The following is a 25886-nucleotide window of genomic DNA, read 5'->3' as shown; positions in this document are numbered from 1 at the left end:
ATAGGGAAAATAAAGGGAAACGCTCGGGTGGGCAATGAAACAAACAACTGGGAGCTCGAAACGCTCACCCGGCTGCCAAAATATTCAGCTTGGACACTAAAAAACTCACCTTGGACGACAAAAACTTCATGTTCCTATAGGACCCTCCATAAGCTCCTATAGGAGCCTCCATAAGCTCCTATACCCGCCCCCCCCAAGCTTCTATAGGGCTCCCTTACATTAGAAAGCTCCCTACACATTGCAGGGGACCCCCCCCCAGGCCGCTATAGGACCTGCCACAAGCTCCTATACAAACCTATAAGGTCCTAATGAGTCCCTATAGGCTCCCCCAAGCCTCTATAGGGCCCCCCCAAACCCCCATAGAGCCCTCACAAGCCCCTATAGGGCCCCTCCAACTCCTATAGGGCTCTCACAAGCCCCTATAGAGCCCCTCCAAGTCCTATAGGGCCCTCACAAGCCCCTATAGCCCCCCCCCAAGCTCCTATAGGCCCCCTCCAAGCTCCTATAGGGCCCTCACAAGCACCTATAGGTCCCCCCCAACTCCTATAGGGCCCTCACAAGCACCTATAGGACCCCCCAAGCCCCTATAGGCCCCCTCCAAGCTCTTATAGGGCCCTCACAAGCCCCTATAGGACCACCCCAACTCCTATAGGGCCCTCACAAGCATCTATAGGACCACCCCAACTCCTATAGGGCCCTCACAAGCCCCTATAGGCCCCCCCCAAGCTCCTATAGGGTGCTCACAAGCACCTATAGGACCACCGCAACTCCTATAGGGCCCTCACAAGCACCTATAGGACCACCGCAACTCCTATAGGGCCCTCACAAGCACCTATAGGACCCCCCAAGCTCCTATAGGGCCCTCACAAGCCCCTATAGAGCCCCTCCAACTCCTATAGGGCTCTCACAAGCCCCTATAGAGCCCCTGCAACTCCTATAGGGCTCTCACAAGCCCCTATAGAGCCCCTCCAGCTCCTATAGGGCTCTCACAAGCCCCTATAGAGCCCCTCCAACTCCTATAGGGCCCTCACAAGCCCCTATAGGGCCCCTCCAACTCCTATAGGGCCCTCACAAGCCCCTATAGGGCCCCTCCAACTCCTATAGGGCCCTCACAAGCCCCTATAGCCCCCCCCAAGCTCCTACAGGGTGCTCACAAGCCCCTATAGGACCCCCAAGCCCCTATAGGGCCCCCCCAAGCCCCTATAGGGCCACCCCAACTCCTATAGGGCCCTCACAAGCACCTATAGGACCCCCCAAGCCCCTATAGGGCCCTCACAAGCCCCTATAGGACCCCCCAAGCCCCCATAGGGCCCTCACAAGCCCCTATAGGGCCCCCCAAGCCCCTATAGGGCCCCCCCAAGCCCCTATAGGGCCATCCCAACTCCTATAGGGCCCTCACAAGCACCTATAGGACCCCCCAAGCCCCTATAGGACCCCCCAAGCCCCCATAGGACCCCCCAAGCCCCTATATGGCCCCCCAAGCCCCTATAGGGCCCCCCCAAGCCCCTATAGGGCCCCCCCAAGCTCCCATAGGGCCCTCACAAGCACCTATAGGACCCCCCAAGCCCCTATAGGGCTCCCCAAGCCCCTATAGGGCTCCCCCAAGCCCCTATAGGGCCTCCACAGGCCACTGGTCCCACAGAATCACCCCTCGACCCCCTCTAGGGTCCCCCAAAAGCTTCTCCAAGGCCCAACTCTGCCTCACAGGGCCCCCAGAGGCCCCTCCAAGGCTCTATGGCCCCCACAAGCCCCTCTAGGGTCCCGTTCTCCGGCTTCTATCGCCGCCACAACAAGTCTCACTGACCGCTTCTGGGCCTCCAGCCCCCACAGGCGGATCTGCCGGTCATATTGTGCCGCCTCCTCCTCGCTGATGCCGCCGGGGCCGCCCTCGTCTTTCTCCACCATCCCGAACCGCCGCTTCAGCCGCCTCAGGGGCCCGAGGGGGGGGCGGGATGACGGCAGCGCCCCCTGGCGGCCCGCGCAAAGGCAGGCGCGCACCACTCTACATCACCGCGGGGGGGGGGGATTCACATCTCGTCACGGAAACCCCCGCGACCCCACGGGAGAACCATCTCGAGTGGGTTTTCCAGCCGTTTCATCGCCACAGAGGGGGTTACAGCCGCATAGCTCGGTCTGGGGACCTCCCCATTCGCGCTCAGTTGCACAACTCCCCCCCCCCTCTCCCTCCCGCTGAAATGGACTCGTCCTCCCCTCACCTCCTCGGCACTCTTCGGGCGTTACCGCCACCTCCCGTTCACCTTCGGCAATTTCCGCCGCCTTTCGCCGAGGAGGCGAAGGAGCACGCTCGGCTTTTTCCGTCACCATTCGCCTTTTCCCCACAGCGCTCGGCTTTTCCCGACACCATTCGGCTCCTCCCGGCACCCCTCGGCTTTTCCCGACCACCGTTCGGCTTCCCCCGGCGTCGCTCGGCTTTTTCCGCCACCGCTCGGCTTTTCCCGACCACCGTTCGGCTTCCCCCGGCGTCGCTCGGCTTTTTCCGCCACCGCTCGGCTTTTCCCGACCCCCGTTCGGCTTCCCCCGGCGTCGCTCGGCTTTTTCCGCCACCGCTCGGCTTTTCCCGACCCCCGTTCGGCTTCCCCCGGTGTCGCTCGGCTTTTTCCGCCACCGCTCGGCTTTTCCCGACCACCGTTCGGCTTCCCCCGGCGTCGCTCGGCTTTTTCCGCCACCGCTCGGCTTTTTCCGACCCCCGTTCGGCTTCCCCCGGCGTCGCTCGGCTTTTTCCGCCACCGCTCGGCTTTTCCCGACCGCCGTTCGGCTTCCCCCTGTTAGCAATCAGGACACATAACCACGGGCGCAGTTCTATGCGGTGCTTTATTTCATCACTGGGAAACCAGGGGTTCGCACCCAAAGCGGCTTCGCTGGTCAGTTTAAGTTACACAGTATTTACACAGTCCATTCACATACATATTCATATATTCATTAAGATACGTAACGGTTACTCAATATTGATTACAACATCAATTGCTACATCTTGGAACTATTTTGATCATGTGCAGTGTCCTCACTCTATACGTATTTAGGCTAACATAAAAGCTAGGTTGTTAAGAAAGGAGTGTACTCGAACACGATACGCTTGAACATCCTCTCAGGGACAGTTTACAAAACTGATTCATCCTTTCAGGAACATTTTGTAAAACTGCTTCTGTTACTAACACCCCGGCGTCGCTCGGCTTTTTCCGCCACCGCTCGGCTTTTTCCGACCCCCGTTCGGCTTCCCCCGGCGTCGCTCGGCTATTTCCGCCACCCCTCGGCTTTTTCCGTCACCATTCGCCTTTTCCCCACAGCGCTCGGCTTTTCCCGACACCATTCGGCACCTCCCGGCACCGCTCGGCTTTTCCCGACCACCGTTCGGCTTCCCCCGGCGTCGCTCGGCTTTTTCCGCCACCGCTCGGCTTTTCCCGCCCCCCGTTCGGCTATTTCCGCCACCGCTCGGCTTTTCCCGCCCCCCGTTCGGCTATTTCCGCCACCGCTCGGCTTTTTCCGCCTCTCCGTGCGGGGCGCTGCCTCGGCGCGGCTGCGTGCCGACGGGCGCCATTTTGTGTGCCTGCCCGTGGAGCGCGGAGCGGGCGGGCGGATAAGCCGGGGCCTGTGCCGAACCGACCCCCCCCCGCGCTTGTACAGTGACTGTGCCCCCCCCCTCACCCTATTCGCCCCTTCCCCCTTTTGCCCATGGCCGTGGAGAGCCCGAGTGTCCCCCCAGCCGCCGCCTCTTCCCCCCCAAGCCCGCACTCCACCCCCCCATCTCCGTCCTACCACGACAGCGGCAGCTGCAGCCTCCCCCGGCCGCCGCTCCAACACCACCACGGCCCGGACGAAAGGTCCAGTAACCGCCTCTTCCCGAGAGCACCTTCTCTGTCTGTCTGTTTGTCTGTCTGTCCCAGGTTTGGGGAGGAGGGGAGGAGGAGGGGGGGGGGGGGACGCGGTGAGGGGAGGGGGGGGGGGGGTCGCTGAGGGGATGGGGGGGGCAGGGCGCAGGCTTAAGGCGGGAAAGGGGTGTTAAGCCGGGCTTTGGGGGGGAGGGGGGGGCAAGCGGGCCCTGAGGGGGGGGGGGGTGAGGAGAAGGAGGTTATAGGCAGGAACAAAGGGGGATTTTGGGGGGGGGTCCCTGTTTAGAGGAGGGAGAAGCCTGAGGGCAGCGCAGTGTCATGGCGGGGGGGGGGGGGGGAGGGGATAATGAGGGGAATTCTGACAGGAAAAAGCTTTGGGAGAGGCCAGGGGGGGCTTTTAGTTATTGGGGGGGGGGGGGGCTTAGTTATTTTACGGGGTTTTAGCGTTTGGGTGGCTCTTAGTTGCTTTTGGGGGCTCTTAGTTGCTTTTGGGGTGTCTTAAGGGCGGGGGGGGACTCTTAGTTGCTTATTTTTATGAGGGTTCCTTAATGAGGTCATTAATGAGGTTGTCTTGGCCTCATTAACGTCCCCCTTTTTGTTTTCCTGCTTGCAAAATTATGGCTAATTTGGGGGTGAAAAGAGGGAGCGTAGGAGGGGATTTGGGGTGAAATATTGTCCCCCCCTTAGGGAAAAGCTCATAAAGTGATATAACAAAGTTTAATATATATATATATATATATAAAAACCCCCTTTTCTCTCATGAAATGTATATAAAGCACTTTCCCCCCCCTTTCCTTTGAACAACTTGAGCTTAATTCCTTCCTCTGGTTTAAATCAGCCCATCAGAAACCAGAAATAAACAGGTTTAGAGTGTATATTTGTTGAAATATATGAAATATAAGAGGGAGAGCAGGTGTGGAGCTGCTTTTATGCATTAGAGGCTTTGTCTCTAAGGAGGTTTTTGTTTGCAGGGTTGGGTTGGTAAGTAAGTTGTTTTATTAACTAATTAAATTAGTCCTTTTCCTGCCTTCCCCCCCCACTTTCCCACCACTGAGCTCGTTTGAATTGTGTAAAAACCGCACAAAATGTTTAAAAAACACCCAAAATAAGTGTTGCAAAAGCACACGATTTACTCCCCAATGTCTTGTGACGTTTCCAGGTTGAATCCGCCCCAAAAAACCCATGTGAACCCACATTAGGAGCAGCTTTTAAGCCACAAACTCGTCGGTGACGGGCAAACCGGAATCTGCCCGGAAAAAAACACCAAAAAAAACCAAGTTTAAACAGTTTCGTTAAATCCAAAGTGTGTAAAAAAGAGACAAAAAGGTGGCAAAAAAGCACCGTTTTCCTCAAATCTCACACATTTTTCCCCCCGTTGCCATGGAAGGTGTTTCGCCCCCACCCCCCCATCCAATTAGTTTGAATATTTGGTGAGTTTTTTACCACAAATCCACACATTTTCCCCCTTTTTTCACCCGTTTTACATTATTCTGAGGTGGAAAAATAATAATAATGATGTTTCCTATAAGCACGTCAACACCATTGTGTGAAACTGTTGCTTTTTCCCTCTTTAATCCCTAAAAAAAGGGCAAAAAAAAGGTCTAAACATCCCTTTAAACTGTAAAATAACACTTGTTATAGGTAATTAGAAGCCTTTTTGTTAATGATCTAATTGAATTCACATCAAATAACATCCAGTGATGCTTTTGATGCCTTTTATTTTGCTCACTGTTTGTGACGTGACTTAAACGTGCGGCTTAAATTTGCCGCAAAATCATCACATTTGGGTCTTTTTCCCCCTTTTTCCATCAAAAATCCACTTGAAAATGGTTTTAATTCAGAAAGTGGGGCCTTGTCGCGTCAATTTTCCCCTATAATGTGTTAAATTAGTGACTTTATGCTGTTGTTTTACTAAATATGTGTTGGGCCGAGGCTCTTTGAGTTGAGCTCGGCTTTGTTAGGCCGGCCTAACGCAAACCCCACAGCCCCGCAGCAGGAATTGAGGCGGTTACTCCAAACAATGCTTAAAAATTGGGGTAATTCGACCTCTTTCGAAAGCTTTTATCAATTAATAAAGCAAATTTATTATCATAATAATAATAAACGGGCAAAAAATGCCCTAAAACCCCCAAAATCCACTTAAAATCAGCACAATATCCCGCCCTATAGGTTGGTTTTCAATCCCATAATAGTTATTTTGACCCAGAATTTGACCCAAAATTTGGATTTTTTACATCTTTTTGATCCTTTTCCCCCGTAATCGCGACTTAATTATCGCTAATTAAAGCGTTAACGAGTCGCGTACGTCCTCCCCAACCACTGAGGGCTTTGGGGGGGAAATAATTCTCATTTTTCTCATTTAAATTTGGGATTTGCACCAATTTTTGCCTCTAAAATTTGAATTTCAACCTCTAAACCTTTAAAATTTGAATTTCTGCCAATTTTCACCTTTAAAATCTGAATTTCCACCAATTTTCACCTTTAAAATTTTGATTTCCACCAATTTTCACCATTAAAATTTGAATTTCTACCTCTTCACCTTTAAAAATCTGATTTCCACCAATTTTCACATTTAAAATTTGAATTTCCACCAATTTTCACCTTTAAAATTTAATTTTCAACCTGTAAACCTTTAAAGTTTCGATTTCCACCAATTTTCACCATTAAAATTTGAATTTCAACCTCTAAACGTTTAAAATTTAAATTTCCACCAATTTTCACCTTCAAAATTTGGATTTCCACCAATTTTTGCCCTTAAAATTTTGATTTCCACCAATTTTCACCTTTAAAATCTCAATTTCCACCAATTTTCACCTTTAAAATTTGAATTTCAACCTCTAAATCTTTAAAATTTGGATTTTGACCGATTTTCACCTTTAAAATTTGAATTTCAACCTCTAAACCTTTAACATTTGAATTTCCACCAACTTTTGCCTTTCAAATTTTTATTTCCACCAATTTTCACTTTTAGAATTTGCATTTCAACCTCTAAACCTTTCAAATTTTGATTTCTACCGATTTTCACCTTTAAAATTTGAATCTCCACCAATTTTTGCCTTTAAAATTTGCATTTCAACCTCTACACCTTTAAAATTTGAATTTCCACCGATTTTCAGCTTTAAAATTTGGTTTTGCACCAATTTTCACCTTTAAAATTTGAATTTCCACCGATTTTTACCTTTAAAATTTGGCTTTGCACCAATTTACACCTTTAAAATTTCAATTTCAACCAATTTCCACCTTTAAAATTTGAATTTCAACCTCTAAACCTTTAACATTTACATTTCAACCAATTCCCCCCTTTAAAATTTCAGTTGTCACCTGACCTTTAAAATTTCAGTTCCCACCCATTTTCGCCGTTAACTTTGAATTTAAACATCTAAACCTTTAACATTTTGATTTCCACCCATTTTCACCTTGAAAATTTGAATTTCCACCCGTTTTCACCTTTAAAATTTCCATTTCCGCCAATTTTCGCCGTTAAAATTTGCATTTGCTCAATAATACGTGGAACTCAATGTATGTTTTCCCGTTGCAGGGAGGATGGGGAGCTGGAGGAGGGCGAGCTGGAGGACGACGGGGGGGACGAGGCGCAGGAGCCGCCGCGGGCTCGGGCGCGGGCGCGCAGGGACAAGGGCGACAAGCACCCCAGCGAGTCGGACGACGAGAAGAGCCACCGGCGGCTCAAGCGCAAGCGGCGCAAGGAGCGCGAGAAGGAGAAGAGGAGGGCCAAGAAGAAGCGCAAATCCAAGCACAAGGTGAGGGGGGAGTCCATGCGTTCATTAGGATAATTAAGCCGGGCTTACATTTTTAAGACAGGTTTAACTTTTCATTAAGCCGGGCTTAAATTTTCACTAAGCCAGGCTTAAATTTTCCTTAAGCCAGGCTTAAGTTTTTGTTAAGCTGGGCTTAAATTTTCATTAAGCTGGGCTTTTTAAGCCAGGCTTAAACTTTCCTTAAGCTGGGCTTAAATTTTCGCTAAGCCAGGCTTAAATTTTCGCTAAGCCAGGCTTAAATTTTCTTTAAGCCAGTCTTAGATTTTTAAGTTGGGCTTAAGTTTTCATTAAAAATTTAAGCCCGGCTTAAGTTTTTGTCAAGCCGGCCTTACATTTTCATCAAGCTGGGCTTAAATTTGCGTTAAACCAGGCTTAAATTTTCATTAAGCTGGGCTTAAATTTTTGTTAAGTTTGGCTTAAATTTTCATCAAGCCGGGCTTAGATTTTTAAGCCAGGCTTAAGTTTTTTTTAAGCCAGGCTTAAGTTTTTGTTAAGCCGGGCTTAAATTTTCACTAAGCCAGGCTTAAATTTTCATTAAGCCAGGCTTAGATTTTTAAGTTGGGCTTAAATTTTTTGTCAAACCGGGCTTAAATTTTCCTTAAGCCAGGCTTAAGTTTTTGTTAAGCTGGGCTTAAATTTTCATTAAGCTGGGCTTTTTAAGCCAGGCTTAAATTTTTGTTAAGCCGGGTGTAAATTTTTAAGCCAGACTTAAATTTTTGTTAAGCCGGGCTTAAATTTTCGTTAAGCCGGGCTTAAATTTTTGTCAAGCCGGGCTTACATTTTCGTCAAGCTGGGCTTAAATTTGCGTTAAACTGGGCTTAAATTTTCGTTAAGCCGGGCTTAAATTTTTAAACCAGGCTTACGTTTTTGTTAAGCTGGGCTTAAATTTTCATTAAGCTGGGCTTTTTAAGCCAGGCTTAAATTTTCGTTACGCCGGGCTTAAATTTTCATTAAGCCAGGCTTAGATTTTTAAGTCGCTCCAGTGTCCAAAAAGGGCAGGAAGGAGGACATGGGGAACTCTAGAGCGCTCAGCCTCACCTGCACCCCTGGGAGGGTCCAACCCCAGGTTCTGCTATAAGTTGGGGTGACCTATCGGAGAGCAGCAGAGGGGAAAGGGACCTGACACCCTGGGATTCTGTGCAGTAACACCCAAAAGCTGACCCGTGTGCTCTCCCGGCAGCGTCACGCGTCTTCCAGCGACGATTTCTCCGATTACAGCGACGACTCCGACTTCAGCCCCGGAGAAAAGAGCCATCGGAAATACCGCGAGTACAGCCCCCCGTACTCCTCCGTGAGTGTCCAAACCTCCGCCCCCTTGGCGTTTAGTGGTTTGAAATGTTTAATAATGATTTGAAATTTGGCATTTTGAAACATCGCGCTCTTCGTCTCGCCCTGTAAACCCCTCGCTGAGCTCTCCCTTTGCCCCCAGTCCCACCAGCAATACCCGTCCTCTCACGCCGCTCCGGTGCAAAAGAAGAGCTACTCCAAAGCGGAAAACAAGAATTACGGCGCCTACGAGGATTACGAGAACGAGGAGTACGTGCCCTACGAGGGGGAGGAGGAGGAAGATATGGGAAAAGAAGATTACGACGATTTCGCCAAAGAGTTAAATCAGTATCGGAGAGCCAAGGAAGGTTCTCACCGCGGACGGGGTACGGCTGAAGTTTGGCATCGCGGGGAATAAGCAGGAGGGGTTACAAACCTGTGTTAGGGCAGGAAAATATGACCTGGTGGCAATTATGGAGACGTGGGACAGCACACATGGCTGGAATGTGGTCACGGATGGCTACGTCCTTTTCGGGAAAGACAGGCCAGCCATGCGTGGTGCTGGAGTCGCTCTATACGTCAGCGAGCAACTACAATGTATGGAGTGTTGTCCAGACGTGGATGAGGAGTTGAGAGTCTATGGTGTGGCCAGGAAGCCAATGGGACCTGGGGGGGATTAGAAGGGGATGGTCAGTAGGTCAGAGAGGTTCTTCTGCCCCTCTACTCTGCCTTTGAAAAGAGGGTTTAGTTCGGATACTATCAGAATATACTTGGGGATCATATATATATATATATGTAATAGATGCAGCCATAGTACCCTGAGAATGGCTGATGTGGGAAGCTAAGCAGGGTCGGGTCTGGTCAGGACTTGGATGGGAGACCTTGTGGCCAGGAAGCCAATGGGACCTGGGGGGGATTAGAAAGGGGTGGGCAATAGGTCAGAGAGGTTCTCCTGCCCCTCACATGTATATATATATATATATTTATATCTCTATAATACATACAGTCATGGCACCCTAAGAATGGCTGGTCTGGGAAGCTAAGCAGGGTCGGGCCCGTTCAGCACTTGGATGGGAGACCTTGTGGCCAGGAAGCCAATGGGACCTGGGCGGGGATTAGAAGGGGATGGTCAGTAGGTCGGAGAGGTTCTGCTGCCCCTCTACTCTGCCCTTGAGAAAGGGTTTAGTTCGGATACTATCAGGATATACTTGGGGATCATATATATATATATATATATAATATATCCACCCATAGCACCCTGAGAATGGCTGATCTGGGAAGCTAAGCAGGGTCGGCCCCGCTCAGCACTTGGATGGGAGACCTTGTGGCCAGGAAGCCAATGGGACCTGGGGGGGTTAGAAGGGGGTGGTCAGTAGGTCAGAGAGGTTCTCCTGCCCCTCTACTCTGCCCTTGAAACAGGGTTTAGTTCGGATACTATCAAAATATACTTGGGGATCATATATACATATAATATATACAGCTATAACACCCTGAGAATGGCTGATGTGGGAAGCTAAGCAGGGTCAGGCCCGCTCAGCACTTGGATGGGAGACCTTGGGTGGTTTTCCCTGTTTTCCACCCCAGGGGCAAAGTTCACCCCCCTGTGGATAATTTCACATTCTAAAGCAGCATCTTAACTCTTAATTTTTACCATTTTCTCCAATTTTTCCCCCAAGGTGGCCGTGGCCGAGGCCGCGGGTACCGAGGCCGCGGTGGCCGAGGCGGGATGAGGGGCGGCCGAGGGATGGGCCGAGGCAATCGGGGCCGAAGCCGAAGCGATCGCCCCGAGGAAGAGGAGGAAATGTATGACGAGGAGATGGAAGTAAGTCCCGACAAAACCCTCTTGATTTTTACAATCCTATTTATTTTAAGTTCAATTTTATTATTATTTAATTGCGCTTTCATTATTATTTAGGATAATAGTAACCGTTAAAGCCATAAGCGAGCAATATCAATTATTACAGTTATAACGCCGTCGCTGTGACTTCATTTTTAGGATACTGTTTAATTTCATTTCGTTCCCCCCATCGTTAAAAGCGCCGATTTGTCTCGTTAGCAGTACTGCGATAACGAGGAGCCCGTCGGCGACGACGACTACGACGATTATTCCAAAGAGCTGAACCAATATCGGCGGAGCAAGGAAAACCGCGGACGGGGTGAGCGGGAGGAGCAGAAATAAGGAGGAGAATTAATAAATGAATAATAATAATAAATTAATAATAATAATATTAATAAATTAATCTGTATTTTTAGGTTTAAATCGCGGCCGTGGCCGCGGCCCCCGAGGCCGAGGAAATAAAGGGATGGGCAGAGGCCGCGGCAGAGGTGGGAACCGGAGCGGGATGGGCAAAGGAGGCGGGATGAACGATGATGACGATTATTATGACGACGACATGGGCGTAAGTTGGAGTTTTATTTAAGGCAGGAGTGAAAGAAAAGTCACGTTTTACCCAGAAATTCCCTCAATATTATTCCTAATTTTTTGTTCTCTAACGCGCTGCGGCCAGGAGGGCGGAGGGGGCGGAAATTACCGGCGCAACGACCACGACAAACCCCACCAGCAGTCGGACAAGAAAGGAAAAGTCATCTGCAAATATTTTGTGGAAGGAAGATGCACTTGGGTAAGGGAAAAATTCACACGTATTTCTAGAAATCACTTCCTGTGCGCACGGAAGAGTCAGATCTGGGTTTTAACCTGGGTTTATCGTCTCGTTTCTCCCCAGGGCGACCACTGCAATTTCAGCCACGACATCGAATTACCCAAGAAACGGGAACTCTGCAAATTCTACATCACCGGCTACTGCGCCAGGGCGGAAAACTGCCCCTACATGCACGATATCCTTTGGGGTTTGATCGTTTTCCTTAAGCCGGGCTTCAATTTTCCTTAAGCCGGGCTTAAATTTTTAAGCCAGGCTTAAATTTTTGTCAAGCCAGGCTTACATTTTTGTCAAGCTGGGCTTAAATTTTCGTTAAACCAGGCTTAGATTTTTAAGTTGGGCTTAAATTTTCGTTAAGCCAGGCTTACATTTTTAAGCCAGGCTTAAGTTTTTGTTAAGCTGGGCTTAAATTTTCATTAACCTGGGCTTTTAAAGCCAGACTTAAATTTTTGTTAAGACAGGCTTAAATTTTCATTAAGCCGGGCTTAAATTTTTAAGCCAGATTTAAATTTTTGTTAAGCCGGGCTTAAATTTTTAAGCCAGGCTTAGATTTTTGTCAAGCCGGGCTTACATTTTTGTCAAGCCGGGCTTACATTTTTGTCAAGCTGGGCTTAAATTTTCGTTAAACCCCACTTAAATGTTCATTAAGGTGGGCTTAAATTTTCATTAAGCCAGGCTTAAATTTTTAAGCCAGGCTTAAGTTTTTGTTAAGCTGGGCTTAAATTTTCATTAACCTGGGCTTTTAAAGCCAGGCTTAAATTTTTGTTAAGCTGGGCTTTTTAAGCCAGGCTTAAATTTTCGCTAAGCTGGGCTTAAATTTTCATTAAGCTGGGCTTAAGTTTTTGTTAAGTTGGGCTTAAATTTTCATTAAGCTGGGCTTTTTAAGCCAGGCTTAAATTTTCATTAAGCCGGGCTTAAATTTTCGTTAAGCCGGGCTTGAATTTTTGTCAAGCCGGGCTTACATTTTCGTCAAGCTGGGCTTAACTTTTCGTTAAACCGGGCTTAAGTTTTCATTAAGCTGGGCTTAAATTTTTGTTAAGTTGGGCTTAAATTTTCATTAAGCCGGGCTTACATTTTCGTTAAGCCGGGCTTACATTTTTAAGCCAGACTTAAATTTTCATTAAGACGGGCTTAAATTTTTAAGCCAGGCTTAAATTTTCATTAAAATATTCCACGTTAAGAGGCGTATTTCGAATTATAAACCAATTATGAACCCGCTCTGGTTATGGCAAGAAATTGGATCCATTGATTTGTGGCGTTTCTGGCCACGACAGTTGGATTTTAGCGTCGTAAGCATTAAAATCTGAGGCTTTAAGTGCCGTATTTCAAATTATAACGGAAGTATAAAGCTCAAGAGCTTCTCTGGCTGGGGGAAAAACTGAGACTAATTAATTCTGGGCTGTTTTTTTTCCTTAACAAAATAAACGGGATTTCCCGTGCAAGCTGTTCCACACCACGGGCAACTGCATCAATGGCGACGACTGCATGTTCTCGCACGACCCGCTGACCGACGAGACGCGGGAGCTTCTCGACAAGGTACGGGGCGATTTGCCCTTAGTGCCGCCATTTTGACCCTGAGGTGATTCTGGCGCCATTTTGACCCTGAGGTGATTCTGGTGCCACTTTGACCCTGAGGTGATTCTGGCGCCATTTTGACCCTGAGGTGATTCTGGTGCCATTTTGTCCCTGAGGTGATTCTGGCGCCATTTTGACCCTGAGGTGATTCTGGCGCCATTTTGACCCTGAGGTGACATCACCATTTTGGGTCCTGAGGTGATTCTGGCGCCATTTTGACCCTGAGGTGACGTCACCATTTTGGGCCATGAGGTGATTCTGGCGCCATTTTGGGTCCTGAGGTGATTCTGGCGCCATTTTGCCCCTGAGGTGATTCTGGCGCCATTTTGTCCCTGAGGTGATTCTGGCGCCATTTTGCCCCTGAGGTGATTCTGGCACCATTTTGCCCCTGAGGTGATTCTGGCGCCATTTTGTCCCTGAGGTGATTCTGGCGCCATTTTGAGTCCTGAGGTGATTCTGGCGCCATTTTGCCCCTGAGGTGATTCTGGCGCCATTTTGTCCCTGAGGTGATTCTGGCGCCATTTTGTCCCTGAGGTGATTCTGGCGCCATTTTGACCCTGAGGTGATTCAGGCGCCATTTTGACCCTGAGGTGATTCTGGCGCCATTTTGACCCTGAGGTGACATCACCATTTTGGGTCCTGAGGTGATTCTGGCGCCATTTTGACCCTGAGGTGACGTCACCATTTTGGGCCATGAGGTGATTCTGGCGCCATTTTGGGTCCTGAGGTGATTCTGGCGCCATTTTGCCCCTGAGGTGATTCTGGCGCCATTTTGACCCTGAGGTGATTCTGGCGCCATTTTGACCCTGAGGTGATTCAGGCGCCATTTTGACCCTGAGGTGATTCTGGTGCCATTTTGCCCCTGAGGTGATTCTGCCGCCATTTTGCCCCCGAGGCGATTCTGGCGCCTTTATCCGATCCGTTTCCCCCCCAGATGCTGGCAGACGACGCCGAAGCCGGCGCCGAGGACGAAAAAGAAGTGGAAGAGCTTAAAAAACAAGGAATCAACCCTCTTCCCAAACCTCCTCCCGGCGTGGGGCTGCTCCCCACCCCCCCCCGCCCCCCGGGACCCCCGGCGCCCACCTCCCCAAACGGGGGGCGCCCCATGCCGGGGGGTCCCCCCGTCCCCCCGCCGCCGATGCCGCCGCCGGGGCCGCAGATGCCGCCGCCGATGCACGAGCCGTTGTCACCACAACAACAAGACATGTACAAGAAAATCCCCTCGTTGTTCGAAATCGTCGTCCGACCCACCGGCCAGTTGGCCGAAAAATTGGGCGTCAGGTGGGTGCCATATTTTTGGCTCTTAATAAGTTGTATTGACCCATTTTTCCCCTTTTTTCCTCCATTTTTTTAGGCTTCTGCACCTCAAAATCCTTTTTCTGCTCCTCCAGCACATGTAAAATTTAATTTTTTTCCTTTTCTTCTTTATTTAAATTTAACGTTCTATTGATTTTCTCTCTTCCAGGCACCCTGGTCCACCCCCCCCAAGGTTCCCCGGGCCGGGGGGCCCCCCTGGATCAATGCCAGGTCCCATGCACCCCGACATGCACCCCGACATGCACCCCGATATGCACCCCGACATGCACCCCGACATGCCCATGGGCCCGGGAATGGCTCCCGGCCCCCCCATGGGCCCCCCCATGATGCCGTACGGCCCCGACGACTCCCCCCATCCGGCCATGATGCCGCCCGGACCCCCCCCCCAGGGCTTCTACGACAACTTCTACCAGCAGCCCGAGGGGCTGGACATGGAGCACGGCATGATGGGAGAGCCAGGTACCAACCCCTTCCTTTCCAGGCTTTTGGAAGCGTTTGGATTAGATCAGAGACGTTCTCCTGCCCTTCACATATATATATATATTTATATGTCTATAATACATACACGCATAGCACCCTGAGAATGGCTGGTCTGGGAAGCTAAGCAGGGTCGGCCCCGTTCAGCACTTGGATGGGAGACCTTGTATATACACCCATAGCACCCTGAGAATGGCTGATCTGGGAAGCTAAGCAGGGTCGGCCCCGTCCAGCACTTGGATGGGAGACCTTGGGTCCAGAGAGGTTCTCCTGCCCCTCTGCTGCGATTCAAATATTTCTTAAATATATTTAGAAATTTCAAATAATTTGGAATATTTTGGTCATTTTACCTTTGCATATTTGGGAAATTTTGCCTTATAATCTATTTGGAATCTTCACTGTTGAAATTTTACCGGTGAAGTTTTATCTTTGAATATTTCCAGCTATTTTTTGCAAATATTCCCACGAGAAATTTACCAAATTTTCCAAAATTTCCAAATTTCCAAAATTTCCAAATTTTCCAAAATTTCCAAATTTTTCAAAATTTTCCAAATTTCCAAATTTTCCAAAATCTCAAAATTTCCAAATTTTCCAAATTTCCAAAATTTTCCAAAATTTCCAAATTTCCAAAATTTCCAAAATTTCCAAATTTTCCAACATTTTCCAAAATTTTCCAAAATTTTCCAAAATTTTCAAATTTTCCAAAAATTCCAAAATTTCCAAATTTTTCCAAATTTTCCAAAAATTTCCAAAATTTTCCAAATTTTCCAAATTTTCCAAATTTTTCAAAGTTTTTCAAAATTCCTAAAATGTTCAAAAATTTTAAAAAATTTTAAAAAAATTTTAAAAATTTTAAAAATTTCCAAATTTTCTAAATTTCCAAATTTTCAAAATTTTCAAAATTTTCCAAAATTTCAAAATTTTCTAACATTTTCAAAATTTTTCAAAATTTTTCAAAATTTTTGAAAATTTTCCAAAATTTTCCATATTTTCCAAAATTTTCCAAATTTTCCAAAATTTCCAAATTTTCCAAAATTTCCAAAAATTTCCCCAATTTTCCTGAAACCCATTTTCACCTCTTTCCCCACTATTATTACCTATTTTAATCTCTCCTTAACCCCCCCCAGACGACTACGGCCCCTACGAGGAGCTCCCCCCTGCGCCCTCCGACATCTTCTCCGAGTCGCCCCTGGACCGCGAGGCCCTTTGCGAGGCCCCCGGGGCGGCCGCCGCGCCGCCCGCGCTGCCCGACTTCCTGCCCTCGGCGCAGCGCGCGCTCTTCCTGCGCATCCAGCACAAGCAGCACGAGGACGACGAGCGCGCCCGCCGCCTGGACGCCAAGCAGGACCGCGACACCGAGGAAGGCGAGTGACCCCAAAAACACCCTTTTCCCACCCAAAAATTGCCATTTAGACCCACCCGGTTGTTAAAAAGAGCGAAAAACGCAGCGTTTCGAGCGTATTTTTAGGGAAAAAGTGGCGCTGGAAGACAAGAAATCAAACCTAAAAGAGCGTCGGGTGAATTTGGAGGCGAGAAATTGAAGGAGATGGGGGGAAATCGCCGTCTGCTTTATGTCTTTTTGGTCTTTTAGGGTGAAAAAACGATCTCTGAGGTCTTTTCCAGCCCAGAAATTGAAGGAGATTGGGGGGAAATCGCTGTCTGCTTTATCTCTTTTTGGTCTTTAATGTGAAAAAATGATCTCTGAGGTCTTTTCCAACCCAGAAATTGAAGGAGATTGGGGGAAATCGGTGTCTGGTTTATGTCTTTTTGGTCTTTAATGTGAAAAAATGATCTCTGAGGTCTTTTCCAACCCAGAAATTGAAGGAGACTGGGGGAAATCGCTGTCTGCTTTATGTCTTTTTGGTCTTTAACGTGAAAAAATGATCTCTGAGGTCTTTTCCAGCCCAGAAATTGAAAGAGATTGGGGGGAAATCGCTGTCTGCTTTATGTCTTTTTGCTCTTTAATGTGAAAAAATGATCTCTGAGGTCTTTTCCAACCAAGTCGTTCTGTGAAAAATGAGGGCAAGGGTGTCGCGACGGCCCCGTTTTGGGCCCAAATCGCGGGTATTTGGGCCACGAGGGGCTCAAGGCTGCGTTTTAGGGCTGGTTTATCATTGTTCCGTCGTTAATTTCCATTTCTCCATGTGTTTTTTCTCCCTCCAGGTGACACCGGCAACTGGTATTCGAGCGACGAAGACGACGGCGGCAGCAGCGTCACCTCCATCCTCAAGAGCCTCCGCCAACAAAGCTCCGGCCGCCCCCCCTCGGACCCCCCGTCCGGCGTCACCGACCCCCGGCTCCAAAAACCCGCCCGACCCGCCGACCCGCGGCTCCGCGACCCCCGTCTTTCCCGCAACCCCGATCTCTGCGCCGATTCCGGCCCCACCGACCCTCGCTTGGCGCGCCACGTTCCCCCCTCCATCCCCAAAGCCGAAATCGCTCATCCCGCCGTTTCGGTGGCGCCGAAACCCCCTTTGCTCGCCGAGGAAGAGGACGGCGAGCGCATCCTACGCGACAAACCCCTCCCCATCCCGTTGGATCCTCTCCCGCCTCATTCCCTTCGCGATCCGCGTTCGCAGCTCCAACAATTCAGCCACATCAAAAAAGACGTCGTCCTCCACAAACCCAATTTCGCTCGCATGATTCTTTGGAGCCCGGAGGATTTAATACCCCTCCCCATCCCCAAACAGGAGTTTATCCCCGTTCCGCCCGCTCTACAATCCCCGGCGCTCGATCCGCGGCTCAACCGCCCCCAAGCCGGACTTTGCGACCCCAGGCAGAGAGCGGGGACGCCGACGGGCGACTCCGGATCCTCATCGGGCCTCCCCGATTTCGAGCTCCTTTCCAGGATTTTAAAAACCGTCAACGCCGCCGGCGGCTCGAGCGACAAACCCAGCGACCCCCGGACGCGCAAACCCCCCTCGGATCCGCGTTTGCAAAAATCGGCCGAAACGGCCGTTTCTCGCATCCCCAAACCCACCGAAACGGCGGCTCCGTGCGAATCGGCTCCGGCGATCGCACCTTACGACCCGCGGTTGTTAACGAGTAAAAGCAGCGGGCAGAGCAGCGTCTTGAGCGCCATCAGTTTATACGACCCCAGGACTCCCAATTCGGCGTCTAAACCTTCGGATTCACCCGGCGCCGATAACGCCAAACCGGATTCCGCCAAAAGCGCCGCCAAACCCAAGGAGCCGCTTTTCCCGCGGCGCTCGGCGTTGGAGCAACCCGAAGCGGATAAGAACGCGGAATCCGCCACGGACAGGTACAATAGTTACAACCGCCCGCGGCCCAAAGCGAGCGCCCCGGCGCCGGAGGGCGCCCCCCAACCCGGTGTCCACAACCTCCCGGTGCCGCCGGTTTATGGGTTGGTGAAACCCGGCGCCAAAACGGGGGCGGGGAGCCCGTTTGCCGGGAACAGCCCCGCGCGGGACGAGGACGCGGCCTCGCTCAAGGACGTTTTCAAGGGCTTCGATCCCACCGCTTCGCCCTTTTGTCAATAGGGGGGGGTGAAATTTGGGGGCGAATCGGGGTGAAAACGCCCCAAAAATACGGCGGAAAATGGAGCCGGGAAGGCGTGAGGAATATGTGGTGAAAAGCCGCGTGGAAATTAACCCAAAAATAGGCGTTAAAAAGGTATAAAGTGGGGGAAATTAGTGAATGTACACGGGGAAAATAAATGTGGTGAAGGGCAAAATGTGTGTTAAAAATGGAAAAAGATTGGGGGGAAATTAGTGAATATTGGGTAAAAATAAATGTGGAAAATTGGCGTTAAAAAGGAAGGAAAATGGGGAAATTAGGGGATATACGGTAAAAATAAAGATGGGGGAATGTGGGAAATATACGTTAGAAATGTAAAGAAATGGGGTGAAAATGAACGAATATCGGGCAAAAATAAAAAGGGGGAAATGTGGGGAATACACGTTGAAAAGGAAGAAAAATGGGGTGAAAATGAGGGAATATATGGTAAAAATACCCCAAAATAGCTGAAAACCAGCAGGATCTGGTAAAACCCCCAAAATAGCCATAAAAATAACAACCAAAAAAGCATTAAAAATGAAAAAATTGGTTAAAAGTGAAAAATTGGGTTAAAATTGAAAAATTTGGTTCAGAATGAAAAATTTGGTTCAAAGTGAAAAATTTGGTTCAAAATGAAAAATTTGGTTAAAATTGAAAAATTTGGTTCAAAATGAAAAATTTGGTTCAAAATGAAAAATTTGGTTCAAAATGAAAAATTTGGTTAAAATTGAAAAATTTGGTTAAAATTGAAAAATTTGGTTCAAAATGAAAAAATTGGTTCAAAGTGAAAAATTTGGTAAAAACCAAAAATTATAAAAACCCTGAAATTTGGTTAAATACGGTAAAAACAACCCAAAAAATTAATGAAAAGCACAAATTTATTTTAAAAAATCCATAAAAAGCAAAAAAAAATTCGTTAAAAATCACAAAAATTCATAAAAACGACAAAATTTGTGAAAAAAAATAAAAAATATGCGTTAAAAACGACAAAAAATGGTAAAACTTCTGGGAAACGCCCCGAAAATTCGTTAAAACCCCCAAATTAGCCCTAAAAAGTCAAAGATTGATTAAAAAATAGCGCGGTGACGATAATTTGATTGATTTCTTGTTATTATTTTGGGTTTTCATTCAATTAATTCTCGTTTTGCTGTAAATTTGTAAATAAATCCCAATTTTTGTTCCCGAAATGAAAATTCCCCAAACGGCGTTTTTAAAAATCACCATTTTCACGCTGCGAGAACGACGTTTTTTCCTTATTTTGGCGTTTTTTACCCCAAAAAACCCATCAAAATCATCCAAATGGGGGGGAAAATAACACTTAAAATTTTCCCGTTTCAAACCCAAATTTTTCCGTTTCAAACCCAAATTTCCTGTTTCAACCCCAAATTTTCCCGTTTCAACCCCAAATTTTTCCGTTTCAACCCCAAATTTTCCCGTTTCAAACCCAAATTTTTCCGTTTCAACCCCAAATTTCCCGTTTCAACCCCAAATTTTCCGTTTCAAACCCAAATTTTCCCGTTTCAACCCCAAATTTTCCCGTTTCAACCCCAAATTTTCCGTTTCAAACCCAAATTTTCCGTTTCAAGCCCAAATTTTCCGTTTCAAACCCAAATTTCCCGTTTCAAGCCCAAATTTTCCCGTTTCAACCCCAAATTTTGCGTTTCAAGCCCAAATTTCCCGTTTCAAACCCAAATTTCCCGTTTCAACCCCAAATTTTCCCGTTTCAACCCCAAATTTTCCCGTTTCAACCCCAAATTTCCCGTTTCAACCCCAAATTTTTCCGTTTCAAACCCAAATTTCCCGTTTCAACCCCAAATTTTTCCGTTTCAACCCCAAATTTCCCGTTTCAACCCCAAATTTCCCGTTTCAAACCCAAATTTCCCGTTTCAACCCCAAATTTTCCCATTTCAAACCCAAATTTCCCGTTTCAACCCCAAATTTTCCCGTTTCAAACCCAAATTTTCCATTTCAACCCCAAATTTTTCCGTTTCAACCCCAAATTTCCCGTTTCAAACCCAAATTTTTCCATTTCAAACCCAAATTTCCCATTTCAAACCCAAATTTGGGGGCATTTTTGTTTTATTTCTAATTAAAATCCCACTTTTTTGGCCAATTCTTGACCATTTATGAGAAAAATGGCGCCTTGAACCCCCTCAAAATTGACCAAAAATTGATTAAAAACCCCCAGATTTCCAAATTTCAATTAAATTTTCCCCTCATGTTCAACTTTATGCCCCAAAAACCCGATTTTTTCCCTCAAAATTTAACACTTAGAACCTCTTGGCGCCGTTTTTGCTCATTTAGACACATTTTTGGGGCAAAAAAACCCAATTTTTGATCAAATTTCCCCAAAATTTTGATTTTTTCAATGCTAAACCACCTGGGTTTTAATTATTTCCAATTATTAAGGGGTTTCCCCCCCAAAATTTGCTCCCAAATGAGTTATTTTCCCCCCTTCTTGGTGTTTTTTGAGCGGCCAAAACGGGGTAAAAAACGGCACTTTTTGTAAAAAACAAGAAAAACCAAAAAAATTTATTATTATTTTATTTTATAGGATTTAAAATGAAACATTTCGAAGCCAAAGGGGGGGGTGGGGGGTGATTTATTTTTCCACCTTCCGGAGGTTTCGATCAAAATTGTAATAAATGTGTAAATAATCGGTTCCGAGTCCACGTCGTCGATGGAAATCACCGGATTTTGCCCCAAAATTGGGGACGTTTTGGGGGCGAATCTGAGGGATTTTGAGGGGAATTTGGGGGGTTTGGGGTGGGGGGGGGGAATCTGGGGGGTTTGGGGGTGAATGTGGGGGGCGTTTGGGGGGAAAATTCAGGGGTTTGGGGGCGCCTATGGGGTCTCTATAGGGCAGGACAGGTCTATAGGGTGTCTATGGGGTCTCTATAGGGTGTCTTTGGGGTCTCTATAGGGCAGGATGGGTCTCTATAGGGTGTCTATGGGGTCTCTATAGGGCAGGACAGGTCTATAGGGTGTCTATGGGGTCTCTATAGGGCAGGACAGGTCTATAGGGTGTCTATGGGGTCTCTATAGGGTCTCTATGGAGTCTCTATAGGGTGTCTATGAGGTCTCTATAGGGCAGGACAGGTCTCTGTAGGGTGTCTATAGGGTCTCTATAGGGTGTCTATTGTGTCTCTATAGGGCAGGACAGGTCTATAGGGTGTCTATGGGGTCTCTATAGGGCAGGGCAGGTCTATAGGGTCTCTATGGAGTCTCTATAGGACAGGACGGGTCTCTATAGGGTGTCTATGGGGTCTCTATAAGGCAGGACAGGTCTACAGGGTGTCTATGGGGTCTCTATAGGGCAGGACGAGTCTCTATAGGGTGTCTATGGGGTCTCTATAGGGTAGGACAGGTCTATAGGGTGTCTATGGGGTCTCTATAGGGTCTCTATGGAGTCTCTATAGGGTGTCTATGAGGTCTCTATAGGGCAGGACAGGTCTATAGGGTGTCTATGCGGTCTCTATAAGGCAGGACAGGTCTCTATAGGGTGTCTATGGAGTCTATATACAGCAGGACAGGTCTCTATAGTGTGTCTATGAGGTCTCTATAGGGCAGGACAGGTCTCTGTAGGGTGTCTATAGGGTCTCTATAGGGCAGGACGGGTCTCTATAGGGTGTCTATGGAGTCTCTATAGGGCAGGACAGGTCTCTATAGGGTGTCTATGGGGTCTCCATAGGGCAGGACAGGTGTCTATAGGGTGTCTATGGGGTCTGCACAGGGCAGGACAGGTCTATAGGGTGTCTATGGGGTCTCTATAGGGCAGGACAGGTCTCTATAGGGTGTCTATGGGGTCTCTATAGGGCAGGACGGGTCTCTATAGGGTGTCTATGGGGTTTCTATAGGGTGTCTATGGGGTCTCTATAGGGTAGGACAGGTCTATAGGGTGTCTATGGGGTCTCTATAGGGTGTCTATGGGGTCTCTATAGGGCAGGACAGGTCTTTATAGGGTGTCTATGGGGTCTCTATAGGGTGTCTATGGGGGGTCTCTATAGGGCAGGGCAGGTCTATAGGGTGTCTATGGGGTCTCTATAGGGTGTCTATGGGGTCTCTATAGGGCAGGACGGGTCTCTATAGGGTGTCTATGGGGTTTCTATAGGGTGTCTATGGGGTCTCTATAGGGCAGGACGGGTCTCTATAGGTTGTCTATGGGGTCTCTATAGGGCAGGACAGGTCTATAGGGTGTCTATGGGGTCTCTATAGGGCAGGACAGGTCTCTATAAGGCAGGATGAGTCTCTATAGGGCAGGATGGGTCTCTATAGGGTGTCTATGGGGTCTCTATAGGGCAGGACAGGTCTCTATAGGGTGTCTATGGGGTCTCTATAGGGCAGGACAGGTCTCTGTAGGGTGTCTATAGGGTCTCTATAGGGTGTCTATTGTGTCTCTATAGGGCAGGACGGGTCTCTATAGGGTGTCTATGGGGTCTCTATAGGGTAGGACAGGTCTATAGGGTGTCTATGGGGTCTCTATAGGGCAGGACGGGTCTATAGGGTGTCTATGGGGTCTCTATAGGGTGTCTATGGGGTCTCTATAGGGCAGGACAGGTCTCTATAGGGTGTCTATGGGGTCTCTATAGGGCAGGATGGGTCTCTATAGGGTGTCTATGGGGTCTCTATAGGGCAGGATGGGTCTCTATAGGGTGTCTATGGGGTCTCTATAGGGCAGGACAGGTCTCTATAGGGTGTCTATAGGGTCTCTATAGGGTGTCTATGGGGTCTCTATAGGGCAGGACAGGTCTCTATAGGGTGTCTATGGGGTCTCTATGGGGCAGGACAGGTCTATAGGGTGTCTATGGGGTCTCTATAGGGTGTCTATGGGGTCTCTATAGGGCGGGCCGGCGTTAAGGCGGCGGCCCCTCCGCGCGCTCTTTAAAAGGGCAACGCGCGGCCCCGCCCCCTGCGGGCCCCACCCGCGGAGGCGCCGGGGGCAGCCGGTGGGGGGCGCTGCGGCACCGGGGCGGGGGGGGTCGCGGTTCCAGGGGGGTCCTGGGGGGGGGATCCCACTGTCCCGGGGGTGTCCCGGGTGGGTTCCGGTGTCCCGGGGGTGTCCCGGGTGGGTTCCGCTGTCCCGGGGGTGTCCCGGGGGGTGTCCCGGGTGGATTCCGGTGTCTCGGGGGTGTCCCGGGGGTGTCCCGGGTGGATTCCGGTGTCCCGTGGGTGTCCCGAGTGGGGTTCCGCTGTCCCGGGGGTGTCCCGGGGGTTGTCCCGGGTGGGTTCCGCTGTCCCGGGGGTGTCCCGGGTGGTGTCCCGGGTGGGTTCCGGTGCCCCGTGGGTGTCCCGAGTGGGGTTCCGCTGTCCCGGGGGTGTCCCGGGGGTTGTCCCGGGTGGGTTCCGCTGTCCCGGGGGTGTCCCGGGGGGTGTCCCGGGTGGATTCCCGTGTCCCGTGGGTGTCCCGAGTGGGGTTCCGCTGTCCCGGGGGTGTCCCGGGGGTTGTCCCGGGTGCGTTCCGCTGTCCCGGGAGTGTCCCGGGGGGTGTCCCGGGTGGATTCCGGTGTCCCGTGGGTGTCCCGAGTGGGGTTCCGCTGTCCCGGGGGTGTCCCGGGGGGTGTCCCGGGTGGATTCCGCTGTCCCGGGGGTGTCCGGGGGGTGTCCCGGGTGGATTCCGGTGTCCCGTGGGTGTCCCGAGTGGGGTTCCGCTGTCCCGGGGGTGTCCCGGGGGGTGTCCAGGGGGTTGTCCCGGGTGGGTTCCAGTGTCCCGGGGGTGTCCCGGGGGGTGTCCCGGGTGGATTCCGGTGTCCCGGGGGTGTCCCGGGTGGTGTCCCGGGTGGGTTCCGGTGTCCCGTGGGTGTCCCGAGTGGGGTTCCGCTGTCCCGGGGGTGTCCCGGGGGTGTCCCGGGGATGTCCCGGGGGTGTCCCGGGTGTTGTCCCGGGTGGGTTCCGGTGTCCCGGGGGTGTCCCGAGTGGGGTTTCCTGTCCCGAGTGGGGTTCCGCTGTCCCAGGGATATCCCGAAGCAGGGGGTCCCACTGGCCCGACCCCCAACGGGGTGTCCCGGGGGGGGGGACCCCGGTGTCCCGGTAACTCGGGGTGTGTGTGGGGGGGTGAGTCCCGTGAGTCCGTGTGTCCCATCCCCGGTGACACCCGTTCCCCCCACACACCCCCCCACGCCCCCCCACCCACCGGGGGCCGCTCCCACCCGCACTCACCGGCCGCCCCGTCCCCGTAGGCGGGTGCGGGAGCTCCCGGTCCCACCCGTTAACCGGTCGGTCCCCGTGGGTTCCCCGCCCCCCCCACCGTGGGTTCCCCGCCCCCCTCCCCGTGGGTTCCCCCCCCCGCGTGGGTTCCCCCCCACCGTGGGTTCCCCGCCCCTCCCGGTGGGTCCCCCCCCCTCCACGGTGTGTTCCCCGCCCCCCCCCCGTGGGTTCCCCGCCCCCCCCCCGTGGGTTCCCCCCCGCCGTGGGTTCCCCCCCCCTCCCGGTGGGTTCCCCGCCCCCCACGGTGGGTTCCCCGCCCCCCCCCGTGGGTTCCCCCCCCCCCACGGTGGGTTCCCCGCCCCCCACCGTGGGTTCCCCCCCCTCCACGGTGGGTTCCCCGCCCCCCGTGGGTTCCCCGCCCCTCCCGGTGGGTTCCCCGCCCCCCCCCCCGTGGGTTCCCCGCCCCCCCCACGGTGGGTTCCCCGCCCCCCCCGTGGGTTCCCCGCCCCTCCCGGTGGGTTCCCCGCCCCCCCCACGTGGGTTCCCCCCCACCGTGGGTTCCCCGCCCCTCCCGGTGGGTTCCCCGCCCCCCCCCCCCGTGGGTTCCCCGCCCCCCTCGTGGGTTCCCCCCCCCCGTGGGTTCCCCGCCCCTCCCGGTGGGTTCCCCGCCCCCCCCCCCGTGGGTTCCCCCCCGTGGGTTCCCCGCCCCTCCCGGTGGGTTCCCCGCCCCCCCCCACCGAGAGTTCCCGGCCCCCCCCCGTGGGTTCCCCGCCCCTCCCGGTGGGTTCCCCGCCCCCCCCCCGTGGGTTCCCCCCCCGCGTGGGTTCCCCCCCCTCCACGGTGGGTTCCCCGCCCCCCGTGGGTTCCCCGCCCCCCACCGTGGGTTCCCCCCCCCGCGTGGGTTCCCCCCCACCGTGGGTTCCCCGCCCCTCCCGGTGGGTTCCCCGCCCCCCCCGTGGGTTCCCCGCCCCCCGTGGGTTCCCCGCCCCTCCCGGTGGGTTCCCCGCCCCCCCCCCGGTGTGTTCCACCCCCCGCGTGGGTTCCCCCCCACCGTGGGTTCCCCCCCCCCGTGGGTTCCCCGCCCCTCCCGGTGGGTTCCCCGCCCCCCCCCCCCGTGGGTTCCCCCCCCCGTGGGTTCCCCGCCCCTCCCGGTGGGTTCCCCGCCCCCCCCCCCCGTGGGTTCCCCCCCCCGTGGGTTCCCCGCCCCTCCCGGTGGGCGGACGCGGCGGCGGGAGCGGCCCGGGCCCGGCGATGGCGGCGCCCCCGGGGCGGCGGGAGCGGCTGCGGGCGCTGGCGCTGGGGAGGGGGGG

General features: G+C 51.3%; 2 protein-coding genes across 4 annotated transcripts in view; one reads left to right on the top strand and one right to left on the bottom strand.

Annotated features, from left to right (window-relative positions):
* Positions 1-3343, bottom strand: part of SAE1 (SUMO1 activating enzyme subunit 1) — a 12809-nt gene extending 9466 nt beyond the window's left edge. Inside the window, exons 1-2 of one of the 2 annotated variants that reach the window (XM_082074005.1) lie at positions 3223-3343; positions 2217-2247 (exon numbers count right to left, since the gene is read on the bottom strand). In XM_082074005.1, coding sequence (XP_081930131.1) covers positions 2217-2247; positions 3223-3328 — 137 coding nt within the window. In that variant the 5' untranslated portion in view covers positions 3329-3343. Of the gene's footprint in view, positions 1-2216; positions 2248-2400; positions 2444-3222 lie in introns of those variants that run through there. The other variant, XM_082074007.1, reaches the window with a different exon arrangement.
* An 11-nt stretch (positions 3344-3354) lies between these two features.
* On the top strand, positions 3355-21046 carry ZC3H4 (zinc finger CCCH-type containing 4). 2 transcript variants are annotated; one of them, XM_082074001.1, is made up of 14 exons: positions 3355-3839; positions 7387-7606; positions 8805-8915; positions 9054-9276; positions 10567-10712; positions 10950-11046; positions 11144-11289; positions 11398-11511; positions 11614-11725; positions 12974-13083; positions 14057-14403; positions 14588-14898; positions 16044-16280; positions 17080-21046. In XM_082074001.1, exons 1-14 carry the CDS (start codon positions 3691-3693, stop codon positions 18414-18416), a joined length of 3660 nt encoding a protein of 1219 aa, XP_081930127.1. In that variant the 5' UTR covers positions 3355-3690; the 3' UTR covers positions 18417-21046. The 2 variants fall into 2 exon arrangements, with proteins under 2 accessions (XP_081930127.1, XP_081930126.1); XM_082074000.1 differs by having other exon boundaries at positions 10947-11046.
* The last annotated feature ends 4840 nt before the right edge of the window (positions 21047-25886 follow it).

The sequence above is a fragment of the Streptopelia decaocto genome, assembly GCF_964273445.1.
Source record: "Streptopelia decaocto genome assembly, chromosome: 30".
NCBI classification, from domain to species: domain Eukaryota; kingdom Metazoa; phylum Chordata; class Aves; order Columbiformes; family Columbidae; genus Streptopelia; species Streptopelia decaocto.
Note: the sequence above shows the minus strand (reverse complement) of the source record. Positions and strands in the feature narration are given on the sequence as shown.

What these genes read in the sequence shown, in the direction of transcription:
- ZC3H4 (XM_082074000.1), top strand. Translation starts at nt 3,691, where the DNA reads ATGGCCGTGGAGAGCCCGAGTGTCCCCCCAGCCGCCGCCTCTTCCCCC. An exon ending in ACAGCCCCCCGTACTCCTCC is followed by an intron (nt 8,916 to 9,053) that starts GTGAGTGTCCAA and finishes CTTTGCCCCCAG; the next exon opens with TCCCACCAGCAATACCCGTC. An exon ending in TGTATGACGAGGAGATGGAA is followed by an intron (nt 10,713 to 10,946) that starts GTAAGTCCCGAC and finishes TTGTCTCGTTAG; the next exon opens with CAGTACTGCGATAACGAGGA.